At 41.3% G+C, this 14,443-nt stretch overlaps 1 protein-coding gene across 1 annotated transcript in view; it reads right to left on the bottom strand.

Annotated features, from left to right (window-relative positions):
* Positions 1 to 14,443, bottom strand: part of LOC124609569 — a 409,000-nt gene that overhangs the window by 149,701 nt on the left and 244,856 nt on the right. Inside the window, exon 3 of the mRNA XM_047140082.1 lies at positions 4,752 to 4,803. Within this exon, the coding sequence (XP_046996038.1) occupies positions 4,752 to 4,803 (52 nt within the window). The remainder of the gene's footprint in view (positions 1 to 4,751; positions 4,804 to 14,443) is intronic.

The raw sequence follows: 14,443 nt of genomic DNA, 5'->3' as shown, positions 1-14,443 counted from the left end.
ACACTGTCCGTCTGCTATTCCCGACTCTCTCTATCTCCTCCTCCCCCTCCACGATCATTTCGTTATGCCCTCTCTGTCTCCCCTTCACCCCGTCTTTCTCCTCCCCCCCACCCCCCGTCAGACCATCTCCTCGGTCCATTTCCTCCACCCTGTCTCTCTGTCCATCTCCTTCTCCCCCGTATCTGTGTCGATGTCTCAATGTCCTCCTTCCCCCTTTATAGCTGTCCATTTCTTTCTCCCCCCACTCTCTCTCCACGTTATTATCCCCAACCTAACAGGAGATTGCTGGTTCTTATTTCCACAGTATTTATTCCCAGATAGCAACCAACATGTGTACCAACCTTGGTTGAAATCGTTGCAAAGTTTTTTTTTTTTTTATACACAGCTTTGTCTGTATATGCCCATGTGACATATATTTAACATATTTCACACATATTTGTACCCAAGTGCCACCTATATCTCTAGTGAATTTCGCCCTGCAGTTTTGTTTTCATGCAGTTCAATGTTGATGACTTTATACCTTCTGAACTAGGTGTCGTGCCAGAATGTGAGGTGATCCACACGAGTTCCAAAAGAAATCCGTTGGAATTCGATTACTCGATAAATAGTACAATTCTCAAGGCTGTCAATTCAACTAAGTACCTGGGTGTTAAAATTACTAACAACTTCAGTTGGAAAGACCACATAGATAATATTTTGGGGAAGGCGAGCCAAAGGTTGCGTTTCATTGGCAGGACACTTAGAAGATGCAACAAGTCCACTAAAGAGACAGCTTACACTACACTCGTTCGTCCTCTGTTAGAATATTGCTGCGCGGTGTGGGATCCTTACCAGGTGGGATTGACGGAGGCCATCGAAAGGGTGCAAAAAAGGGCAGCTCGTTTTGTATTATCACGTAATAGGGGAGAGAGTGTGGCAGATATGATACGCGAGTTGGGATGGAAGCCATTAAAGCAAAGACGTTTTTCGTCGCGGCGAGATCTATTAACGAAATTTCAGTCACCAACTTTCTCCTCCGAATGCGAAAATATTTTGTTGAGCCCAACCTACATCGGTGGAAATCAGAGCTCGAACAGAAAGGTTTAGGTGTTCGTTTTTCCCGCGCGCTGTTCGGGAGTGGAATGGTAGAGAGATAGTATGATTGTGGTTCGATGAACCCTCTGCCAAGCACTTAAATGTGAATTGCAGAGTAATCATGTAGATGTATATGTGAATATTGTCTGCAATGTGTGTTGCGAATACAGTTACGAGTTGAGATGTAATAAATTGAACGTCGTGCCTTATGCAGCAGTTTTATGCATGAACAGCAAAAATGTAGTAAACGATAAACTTTTCCCCTTTCATCGTTTGTACGGATCGTGAGCCAGAAAAGGATTCATAAAGGTTTGAAATTACGTGTAAAGTTTGTTGCAAGTCACTAAGTGCTCTCATTCTCAAATACTACATGTGTGAATTGGGTCTCAGCATTCGTATGTGGTGGCCTACACTTCTGTTTCACACACGGCCCCAACCCTTTGACAGGTATGTGGTTCTTACGCCCACAGCGATTCTTTTCAAACAGAAAGTGATATGCGCACCAATATTGGTTGAATACAGTCCAATGGTTTAGGGGAAGTTGTGGAACTTACAAATATACATTTCCTATAATATGTATGGATTTTTGTGAAAATTCATGTTTTTACGCGTGGAATGCACATTCTGGGCTGTCATTTGAAATACGTATTGTTTATAAGAAATCTACTATGATATTCTGCAGTGCTCAATGACAAATAAGCGTTGGAACACAGTTTGAGAAAATCGTTTAACACTTTAGTCACAAACAACTTTTTCAATCGAGTGTGCGTTTTTACCCACACACTCGTCTTCACTTTGTCTTTATAACAATGTTAGCGGCTTCTCAGTAACTAGTCGGATTCAGTTGTTATGAGAGTTTGTCTTATGGCGGTTACCCTCTGTACGTTTCTCGCCAACGGCGGGCCGCCTGGGTTATCCTGATCACGTATCCAGAGCATGCGTTCATCTGCTAGCCTCCTGCGGACTTGGTAATTCTCGTACTCACAGTGTCCGCTAATCACTGAGCCTCAAATGGGCCGCCACATTCGATGACACTGCTAGACTAGAGCGGCTCACTGACAAGGAGATCACACGGCATACCGGAATTTTTATAATTTTTCATATTTATGGCACTTGAAGTTCCAACTTAAATATTGATCTCCCAGAGTCCCTCCAAGAAACACTCAAAAATTCTGGAGAAAATCGCTAAGGTTTTCCAAGCGTTTTGAACACCCTTAAGTATAACCTATTTTTTGACAGAGTGTGCAGCTCTGTGGTAAGATGGTCGCGTGCTATCTCCGGCTCCTGGGTTCAGTTCCTGGCCGATGCAAGCTATTAAACAGATGCGCATGTTTGACGAGCATTTCTGTAAAGCATAAAATACATAAAGATAGCAAAAAATCAGTAACGTTCTAGATTGGTAACCACTGGATCGACTCTCGTTTCAGACTTTTCCTTTTTCGATTCAGTTCATGTACCTACCTCATTTCAATATAAAAGTCATTGAATATATGCTTAACACATCTAATAGTAATTTTTATGAAAAATACACGTCTTATTTGTAATTACATACTTAATATCGAAATCCAGTTTTCATTCCAATGTTCGAAACCAGTCACTAATAAAAATATTACTTACAACTCTGAAGAAAACTTTTAATTAATAAATTGTAAATATAAATTCTTGATTAACGGTATTTCATAAAAAGTCTGTTAATCAATACTGTTTAAATTAGAGGAATCATGGGGTGTATCCTCTCACCTCTGAACATATACTACGAACTTTGATGATGGCGAGGGAGAGTCATGTTTCGTTGCTAAGTCTACCACCACATTGCTCTCATAGACTTCTGCCACTTGTTTCTTTTAGTCTTCATTATAGGGATGATCTTCAAAAAACGCTAAGAAGCAACCCAAAGAAAGTCATAACTCTCTTTCAGACTTCAACACTTTTTATATCAGCTTTTATCAAAAGCTTAACAATAAAAACTGCTACTAAAGGTTTTGAAGCTACGGGAACGCGGTGAACTAACCTACCTACATTCATCGACGCCAATTTGCTCCCAACAGACAACTGAAATCGGACCTGGTGGGACTTCAAATAAAGAAGTGATCATATTTGGAGCTCATCGACTGGAGTTTCGTTCGTCTAGCGCACCAATCAAAAAAACATGCCTACCAGTTTGGATGATAAAGCTGGCGAGATTTCAGCCCTCTGTAATGATGAGAGGCCGGCTAAGAAAGTCCAATTTCATGTTCCAGTCCTCGGTGCTCTTGGATGACAACTGAGAACAGGTATTTACACTTCATGTTCCACCTAAAATTCTAACGTCTTTGTCAAAAGGTGATGAAAGCAGGGAAAGAACGTATCGGAAGAGAGGGGAAGGCCTCCGCCTTAACTTATTCGCCATACAAAAAACAAGTTAATGCCACTGCTAAGGAAAACGACAAAAAGAAATTTGCCAAACGAGAAAGAGCAATAATAAAATTATTTAAGAAACAGAATAAAATTACGAATGGGTCAATAAAGGGAAGATCCTGAAGACAAATGTAAAAAAGAGAGAGAGAGAGAACCAAAAACTGTCGACCATTATTCTTAGGATTGTCCTGATTGAAGTTCATATTGCGCTGGATTTTATTCTAAGTCAGTTGAAGGGTCCTCTTTTTCGTGTGCAAAAAAGGGGCACACAATTCGAGTACAGGGATAGATAGCGAAGATAATGAGGCTGTCCTACTGTGTGATTTTTGTCAATAGGCTTAAAAAAAAGGACACAATCATCAAGAACTGTAGTTAAACCTTATAGGCACTTAAAACTACGTAAGTATAGACTAACCTGATTTTTCTTGCCCCATGCCCGGGGTATAACTAGGTGAATTATGTACTTTTCCGTTTTACGAAAGGGAGAGAGGGGGGGGGGAGAGGGGGGGAGGGAGAGAGAGAGAGAGAGAGAGAGAGAGACGAAGAAGAATTGTGTTTTGTGTTTCTTACGATATTGTATTTTTATGATCATTAAATTATAATTCGTTCATAGAAAAAATTGCAGCTCTCTTAATTACAACTTTCAAAATATGTTCAACTTATTATCTCATTGCACCCTGGGATCCTCCACAGCAGAGTGAACTCTAATTCTAGAGGAGCCAATTTACAATCAGCATTTTGCCACGAAGATACAAGCTTTTAGTTGGTCTATATCACTTCAGAGGAAAGCCAGGATGTTTCCTCCAAAATTCCACAACTGACATGTATCTCCCCCATCACTGTCCGGAGCACCACCAATGTTCCAGCATTCCTTTCTTTTCCCCGTTCGGTCAAAGTCGATAGCCATAGTCACATCAAAACCCATAGCCAACAACTAGCTACAGAGTGAAGGCGAAGAAGCATGTCTTGGAAGTAGATACAAAATAATTCGGTTGGAGCTGCGCTCTATAGAGTGCACTGTTGATGTGCGTGCGGAAGTTGGATACACATACGTTTCCGGCGCAAAAACTTTAAAAAAATATGGCCGTACATACTGAAAAAGAACATGAAGTATATCTCGTGTATCTTGTCACACTGGAGCGATGATACTGCAGACTGCGAATGTAAAGAACTCAGCTCTCTGAGAAGCAATACAACAATGGGGTATATAAAAGAAAAAAGAACGCAGGGACGGATTTAAAAGAAGATGGATGAGTATGCGCGCATGCTGTGAGACTCACCTCTCTTTGAGCTGCAACTGCTCTGGTGCTGGCCATGTGGAGCAGTCGGACACTGTAACCGTAAAAAGTGATGATTAATTCAAAGTCAGTCAAGATGAAATTAAGTTCTAAATACACGCTAAATTTAAAATGTAATTACGAGAGCTACTTCTTCATGAAAGTACAGGTGATAAGAGAGACGTGTAACGATACCACATTTCTCAGACACGCAAGGCAAAACTTGTCAATCCAGTTAAAATCTTCCGCAGTTATTTCTAATTAGTAGTATCGACAGCAAAATAGATCAAGCATGAAAACAGGAAGGTGTAAAAAAAGTAAACGGTGTAAGTTCAAAATGTTTAATATCGAGAGACTTAGAGTAGCCATGGCGTTGTGGTTATGCGATCATGGTGCTGGACTGCGAAGGGGAAGATTCACGTTCAAATCTCCTCGTGCCCCACTTTTTTTACGTTATTTCAAAAACCTGTGAACTTTCCGTCCAGTCACTGACGTCTCTGTTGAAATTTATATCTGTGTCGTGGTGTAACAGCGAGGAGTAAGAAAGGGACCTCCAGACGTACGTAACTCTTTCTTGTTCTACACAAGAACCACATATTATGACTCTTTAATTCCTTCCTTGTAACATACTTCACACCCGTTTATTTGTTGTTTTCAGTTTTGGGAGATGCCTGTGCGGCATCTCACCTGCTCTCACTATTCTTTGTTTTTACCTGCGACGGTAATAAATTCTTGCCCCATGACTCATTCTATAACCAATGTATAGTATGACAACTGCCAGGACTACAGAAGGAGACAGACATGTCAATGATCAGATAGACAGTTCATAATTTTACGAAAAAAAAGAGGGATGAGAGAGATTTGAACACAGATCTCCCGCTTTGCAGTGCAACACCTCGACCACACAACCACGACGCCGTGTTCCCTCCTCAGCTCTCGATGTTGCACATCTTCATCTTGGACCGTTCACTGTTTCTATTTTGTTTCTTTTTCCACAGTTCTGTAAAACTTCTTCCTCCTTTCAAGCTTGACCTGCGTTCATTTTCTAACGGACTACCAACTGGGCTATTTTACCTATAAATCTGTTGGGGTGCAACGGGGAGTTTCCCTTGCACGATGGAGACCTTAATGTTAGCTCTTAGATATGTGAACGGAAACATAAAGGAAAGAAGTGCTGCTCAACTGAAAAATAGAAAAAATATGTTTTGGTAATTATTTCCAGTATCTTTTCACTCATACTGTATGGCCGAGTACTATCGGCCTCGGTAGCTTGAATAAAACGGTTTCCTCGCTCCCCGTTCACTTCACAGATGGTGCATCGGAAGAAAGAAGGCAGGCAAGCCTCTAAGTGTATTACACTATCGCTAATTTTATCCGAATGGTCATTACGCGATATATATGATAAGGAGGGGGAAAAAAGGAATGAATGAAGGAAGAATAGGATTAAGCAACCTGTCGACATCGAGGTCATTAGAGACGCAGGCACGAACTTTGATTCTTTCAAGAATTGGGGAGGAAATCGGCAGTGCCCTTTCAAAGGAACCATTCCGACATTTGGCTGAAGCGATTGAGTGAAATCGCGGAAAACCTAAATCTGGATGATCGTACAAGGATTTGAACCGTCTTCCTCCTGAATGCGAGTCCAGTCTGCTAACAACTGCGCCTCCACGCTCGGTGTTAGGGATGAAGACATCTTTTCTGAGATATTGTGGAATTCGAGACCTCAGAATCTGTTCCTTTACCCATACACTTTACATATACACTGTGAACAGGAACAATCGTGGAAATGCCTTGCAGTTTAGAACTGGTGCCGGGCAAGAACTCGAACCCTGAATCTTCCTGTCCTGAACAACGCTCTGTCTGAGTGAGCTTCTCCCAGTCCACTGCAAAATGAAAGACTGACTATGCAAACGGTCCCTTAACCGTGGCTAAGCCATTTCTCAGCTAATGTCCCCTCTATAGTCCACCAAAGTATGAAGGAGAGCTGCTGTGAAGTCTTGGAAGTAGCGGATGTTTTGGGACAAGTGAAGCTGAGACAGCGGGTCGTGAGTCGTGCCTGGATGGCTCACTCGATAAGAGCGCTGTCTACGAAAGGCTGCTGGGTTCGAGTCCCAATTCCGAACCCCGTTTGAATCTTTTACACGAAATTTCAAAACAGCTGATATTCCGTTGCAAACTAAAATAGTCATTAATTTTCTTTAAATACACCAAACGATATTTACGCTTCCGATGAAATTTCCCCATCAAGAACGACACACTGCGTTCTCTTAGCAATAAAGTCTTTGTGTCTAGAAATACATTAACCTGCGCTCCCCTATACAAAACCTCACTAACAGAAAAAGCCCAATTTCACATGATCCATGCTTATACTACTTCCGACCGATGTGTTTTTCGGAGTCAAAAAATTGCACTACTCGTTAGCATTTAATACAACCTATGATTGAACAATGACCTTACATCACTGAGCTAGGGCTTTACTTCTGCCACACTGCAACACGGAAAAAGATGGGAGGTCAAAGAAATCGAATTCGCTACCAAATGCATTTTCGTTCAAAACCATCGAACGGTTGACACACAAATGGATACATGTCACCTTTGCCATTTCACGTTGAAAAAAATCAGTAAAAGAAAGAGAGATACTTCCATTTATATAAAATTCGTAGTTGACAGGAGACTTATCAACGTCATCAGTAAAATGAAATAGAACTGTGAATTTTTCTTCGAAGCGTACTGAGATGGTTTAGTTAGCGAAATTTCGAAGCACGAAACATTTTCCGGGTCACAGAAATGCGAATCTCGGCGTACCCCTCACCCATTCGCCTGTCCGTCATCTGTCTTGTTTAACTGCCAACACGGCAGCGGTAAGGGTCACCCGCAGACCCCGACATCCCTATTACACACTCATCACTGCGCAAATACTTGGAAAATCAACATGGCTGACCTGTGACAGCGGACTGACAGCCCAGTTGTGATCAGACGAGCCACCGTCGCGCTCTCTTTACCTCAGCGACGCGCAGCTGGGTCGCCCGAAGTAATCTGCACGCATGCAAGCTTGTGTCATTCACAACAGGCGCCGTGTTCAGATGGAAAACTTTATGTTACGGCGAATCAACGGAAAATCTGCATCATAATACGGGGAAATATTTTATATTCGAGCCGTCGAAGTTATGTCAATGCAGTCTGAGATTTTATGTTGTTTTTATAGGATTATTGTTTGCGTTTCCTTGTCTCGTTATGGTAGTCACATTTAAATTCAACGTGTGTGACAGAAAATCTTATTTTTAACAAGTGTTACATAGATACAGTTATGGGAATACTGCGAACTACGTCGTGCATCACACGTACTGTTGTGATGACTACGTTTTGCTCCAGCCGAGGCTGCCTCATGTATGACAAAGTGTCCATCCAGATTGCACTTAATTATACATGAATGAACCATCGTGATAATCTGATACAAACTTTACATAATGCAGTCACAGTGCCACAAAATTTTTTTATTGCTGAGAAGCAAACAAAAAGAGAATGTCTCACAATATGTAATATGCATTCTGACATTGGTTTCACATGTCGTTATTGTATTGTACTTAACTAGGTACAGAGAAACGGAGGAGAGGCTTCGTCCCCGTCGTAGCCCTCAGCGGTTCACAACCCCACAACAGGCTACAGCAGTCCACTCACCCCACCGCCGCCCCACACCGAATCCAGGGTTATTATGGACAGTCGTTTAATCTAAAGGTTACTATTTCATAAATAATAGTCGGGATCACTATACATGTTTTCACTTGTAGGAGGGGCGTTTGAAAAGTCCGTGCAAAAGTAAAAACTACTTACGTGTTTGGGGTAAATCTTTTTTTTATTTTCCGACATATTCTTCTTTTAGACTTTCACATTTCGTCCAACTCTGTTCTAGTTTGTTGATCCCTTCCGAATAATAGGAATTGTCCAAGTCTGCAGAATAGCTATTAGTTGCTGCAATGACCTCCTCGTGTGAATAGTCCGCCGCTCGTGGTCTCGCGGTAGCGTTCTCGCTTCCCGAGCACGGGGTCCCGGGTTCGATTCCCGGCGGGGTCAGGGATTTTCACCTGCCTCGAGATGACTGGGTGTTTGTGTTGTCCTCATCATTTCATCATCATCCAGGAAAGTGGCGAAATTGGACTGAGCAAAGATTGGATAATTGTACGGGCGCTGATAACCACGCAGTTGAGCGCCCAACAAACCAAACATCATCATCATCATCATCGTGTGAATAAAATCTTTATCCCGCCAGCCACTTCTTCAAATTGGGGGACAAACAGTAGTCTGAGGGAGCCAAGTCTGGAGAATAGGTGGGATGTGAAACGAGTTGGAATCCTATTTCCATTAATTTCGCGACCACAACTGCTGAGGTGTCTGCTGATGCATCGCCGTGATGGAAAAGGACTTATTTGCGGTCCAATCGCCGGCGTTTTTCTTGCAGCTCGGTTTTTCAAACGGTCCACTAACGATGGATAATACTCACCTGTAATAGTTTTACCCTTTTCCAGATAGTCGATGAGGATTATCCCTTGCGAATCCCAAAAGACAGTCGTCATAACATTTCCGGCCGAAGGAAAGGTCGTCGCCTTCTTTGGTGCAGATTCTCCCTTTGTGGCCCATTGTTTAGATTGTTGTTTGGTCTCAGGAGTACAGTAACGTATCCATGTTTCATCACAATGACGAAACGACGCTTAAAGTACTTTGGATTCTTCCTGAACAGCTGCAAACCATCCTTGCAGCACTTCACACGATTCCGTTTTTGGTCAAGCGTGAGCAATCGCGGAACCCATCTTGCGGATAGCTGTCTCATGTCCAAATCTTTATCCAAAATATTATATACCCGTTCATTCGAAATGCCCACAGCACTAGCAATCTCACGCACCTTCTTCTGTCATCCATCACCATATCATGGATTTTATCAATGATTTCTGAAGTCGTAACCTCCACAGGGCGTCCAGAACGTTCAGCATCACTTGTGCCAATATTGCCACGCCGAAAATTTTTAAACCACTTATAAACTGTTCTAATCGAAGGTACAGAGTCACCGTAATGTTCATCAAGCTTCTCTTTACTCTCCTGAGTAATCACCACACGAAATTCTTTTTCGACCTTTTTTCGACCATCACTCGACTTCCTTGATTCACACTAATGCCAAACACAAAGAAATAGACCAATATGGCTGAAACCTGGTGCGCGTTATTTCCAAAGATGCTACTAACTAAACATGACCTCGATACGGCCGGTGGTGCCATCTCTCGGACTATGCACGGACTTTTCAAACGCCCCTCGTAAGTACTGTAACTGACGATGGTGTAAACTTCATGTATTATTGGAAAATAAACACTCGGTATTCAGGTAAAAGAAGTACTGCATACGGACGGTTCCTACGTCGTACGTAATCCTGATAACTTCGTAATTAACACTTACACGATAATCCAGAAACAAATTTAAAGAAACCGCTCATTGGGATTGCTATCACTATACATACTATTCGCAAGCAGATGAAACGCGTTTTACTGTCACAGTTCCGCAGCCTAAGCTTGAAACAGCTGAAAAATCAGTGTGGACTGTTTTACGTCTGAAGTTTTAAAGAACTAAAAAAGTTGGTGATAATACGCGCCGAACATCAAGGCTCGAAAATACTAGGTTCTTTACAGAATTACCATTTCACTTCTCGGAACTTGTATCAAGATTGGGGCACAAACAAACCGAACGAATAATGACAGCCAGTTGGGTTACGCAATCGTTTACTTCACTGAACAATTGTCACCATCAAATTCCTTCAATGACACTCATTAACGATCTTCACCTGTGACTAGATGGTCTGATGTACAACGCCTTCTCCGTGGCCATTGCCTCATAACGTGCCTATCCCAATATCTTAAGAACGTGATGATCACAATCCTTCAGCGTATGCAGTTTATAGGATGGGAATACATAACCAAACAAATGAAGAGGTTTTCGAATAAATACCTAAGTATTACCTCAATGCTACGCCAATTTTTTGACTGTGTATAGTTATGTGATATTTAAATGGAAATAACACCCTTTTAATGAAACTGATCACGTTATCCAACGACGTGACCAATATTCTAATGTAACTGGAAAAAAGAAACAGGTTTAATCAATCTGAATTTCAGACAAAGACGTACCATATACCCTAGAATGAGTTTCTCACAATGACATGTGCGCAATATTTCATGTACCGCTTAACTGACGACGAAGGGGAAGTAGAGACACCACCTCCTCCAAGTTTACGTAGCACGAGCTGCACTGCCAACCGTAGTTATGAACGGCGCACCAACGACTTCGCGATTGGAACAGCGTTGTAACAACGCCGCCTTTAAATGTTAATTTCTACATCACAGAGCATCACTAAATTTATAGAATCCCCTTGGTGTGTCCGTGACATGTCTCAAGTCACAAATAAATGGAGATATTCGTAGCAAAATCAAATCCGCTACAAATGAAACGTCGGGCTTCCCTGTAAGCCCTGTCAATACTTCATGTAACTTTTTCAGTTCGACCACTGCAGTCATCTTTGTGTCACTATCGCTGATATGTTTAGCATTCGTTTATTTGGTGATCCACTCAATTAATTAAGAAGGACATCGATAACTAGATACAAACGTTCTTCAAGGTAAGCAAATTCGGCCGTGTCACTAACATAGGGCAGCACACTACTAATTTTAAAATGTGTTTATTGTACATCCCGACCTTGTTCCGCCAGTCTTGAAGTAGGTACGTTGTGACCTGACTATCTTGAGAGATTACGAATCGTCTACGACAAGCTAACTGAAAAACTAATAGGTGTAATGAACATTACAACTACTTTAGTCTCCCGTCTATTATTACCACCCGTTATAACTGTACTACCAATTCATTCATTCGTTTCATGTCCTTAGAAACCACCACTTGTTCTCATGATACAAACTTATTTAGAAAAACGTGAATGTCTGGCTCAAAAGAAGTCAGCTCTTGTCGCCTGTAGCTTCTTGAGACGAATAAAAAACTAACACTGTATATTAAAGCCATCTGCTAACCGCAACAAGGTGCGCTGTAGTAATATTGCTTGTTTTAATATACTATCTAGCAGTGTTCGTAAAGAGTCAGTCATCTGTTAACCAAGGTGAAGTACTAAAAATTTGCTAGCAAAAGTGGATGGCTGGCAGTTAAAATACAAACTTGTATGCCGTTACCAACGCACAGCCTATCTATAATTCAGATTCGCAATAAATTAATGTTGTCGAGAAGATAACTACCTTTCCTGAATCTTGTCTGGCAAACGTTGCTTGCGTGTTCATGACTGTTTCTTGCACTCAAAAACACCCTTGAGACTGCAGTGAATCTTTAATGGCAATAAAAGAAAACGACAGATACGCATGATAACGTATTAAACAAGTAAATATCCAAGACTGCATTAAGAAGCTGAGAAAATGGATGCGACTGAAATGTTGCAATCAAATACCGTCAGAAGAACATTCTATCGTATTCAACTTTTGAGAAAGCTTCCAATAAAATAAAATCAGACGTTGCATTCTCAGCTTAGTCAGCTGGACAGTGTGTTTTCTCTCTCTCTCTCTCTCTCTCTCTCTCTCTCTGAATTTATAAACTAGTAAACATAATTGGGGTTAATGCGGCAAGCAACAAAAAAGAAATTTAGCATACGTGATAAGCAAGAGATATTTCGTGCAGCATTTCAGAATTAAATGTACTCTCTACGTCACGTCGAAGGAAGAAAGTGACTTAAGAAGAAATTATTTTGGCTCAAACAAAGAATGAGATGGTTACTTCGTTTTTCAGTGACATTTTACTGGGATATCACGAATTATTCTCTTTTGAGAGCATTTAATCCGTAGCCTAGTAGAACATCAATTTTCGGCTTGTTAAAGGCCAGTATAAATTATAATTATCCAAGCATTTGTTTAGTTTGTTTCATCTGCAGATGTTTAATGCAGTTTCTCAGACTTTCAAGAGAAACTCTTCAGTCTCAAATAGTATTATGTCAGTTAGAACATATAGTAACGATTGTTTGGAACAATAATTACACAATCTGGGTTTTATACGAGCAGGGGTAGATTCATAATGCATGGCAACTGTTGCGGTCGGAACCTGCAAAGCCTGCCTTATTATTAGTAACTGTTTGGTGACGCTAAGACATTGTCCTAGTAGCATTTAGCGGAAAGTAAAAATGAGAGAAATCCTGCCAGGAGGAGGCACTAAAAAGAAGATGTATCAGTGGGAGAAATGGTATGATTAGTAAGGATGTCCAAGTTTGGGCAAAAGCCACACAAAATGCGCCAGGGCCGACCGGTTGAAGGCTTTCAATGTTCAAACACGCTTTACGTTCCGACGCTCGGGCATTGAGTTCTAAGGAGTTAACTTACGAGCACACTCTAGTAAGGGAATGCGCTGGCTTACTGTGTACACAAGCCATTCATCGGCAGAGCTCTTGTATTAGATCGTGAGTTATTAGATAGTTCGAGGAGACGTTGTCGGATACTACAAACTTGGCGAAATTTAATTACAGTAAATAAAAGTAGTCTACATAAGCGGCTGCAACAACAGTTCAAACCACCCCTCACCCTTTGCCCTTTCATCCCCACGACCGCCCATGTCCCTCCCGTCCGTGACTGCCCAATGTTGTTCATTTTATTTAACCAATTTAGGAACGCTGCTGCTCCGTCATAAACAATTTCTGAGTGCTATTTATTTATCGAACAATCAGTTCAATAAGCCACAGCTGCAAAATAGTAACGCGAATTCTTTACAGACGAATGGAAAAACTAGTAGAAGCCGAACTTGGGGAAGATCAGTTTGGATTCCGTAGAAATACTGGAACACGTGAGGCAATACTGACCTTACGACTTATCTTAGAAGAAAGATTAAGGAAAGGCAAACCTATGTTTCTAGCATTTATAGACTTAGAGAAAGCTTTTGACAATGTTGACTGGAATACTCTCTTTCAAATTCTGTAGGTGGCAGACCTAAAATACAGGGAGCGAAAGGCTATTTACAATTTGTACAGAAACCAGATGGCAATTACAAGAGTCGAGAGACATGAAAGAGAAGCAGTGGTTGGGAAGGGAGTGAGACAGGGTTGTAGCCTCTGCCCGATGTTATTCAATCTGTATATTGAGCAAGCAATATAGGAAACAAAAGAAAAATTCGGAGTAGGTATTAAAATCCATGGAGAAGAAATAAAAACTTTGAGGTTCGCCGATGACATTGTAATTCTGTCAGAGACAGCAAAGGACTTGGAAGAGCAGTTGAATGGAATGGGCAGTGTCTTGAACGGAGGATATAAGAATGAACATCAACAAATGCAAAACGAGGTTAATGGAATGTAGTTGAATTAAATCGGGTGATGCTGAGGGAATTAGATTAGGAAATGAGACACTTAAAGTAGTAAAGGAGTTTTGCTATTTGGGGAGCAAAATAACTGATGATGGTCGAAGTAGACAGGATATAAAATGTAGACTAGCAATGGCAAGGAAAACGTTTCTGAAGAAGAGAAATTTGTTAACATTGAGTTCAAGAAATGGTTCAAATGGCTCTGAGCACTATGGGACTTAACATCTACGGTCATCAGTCCCTTAGAACTTAGAACTACTTAAACCTAACTAACCTAATGACATCACACAACACCCAGTCATAACGAGGCAGAGGAAATCCCTGAC

The sequence above is a fragment of the Schistocerca americana genome, chromosome 1, assembly GCF_021461395.2.
Source record: "Schistocerca americana isolate TAMUIC-IGC-003095 chromosome 1, iqSchAmer2.1, whole genome shotgun sequence".
NCBI classification, from domain to species: domain Eukaryota; kingdom Metazoa; phylum Arthropoda; class Insecta; order Orthoptera; family Acrididae; genus Schistocerca; species Schistocerca americana.
This window is presented reverse-complemented; position numbering and strand designations above follow the sequence as displayed.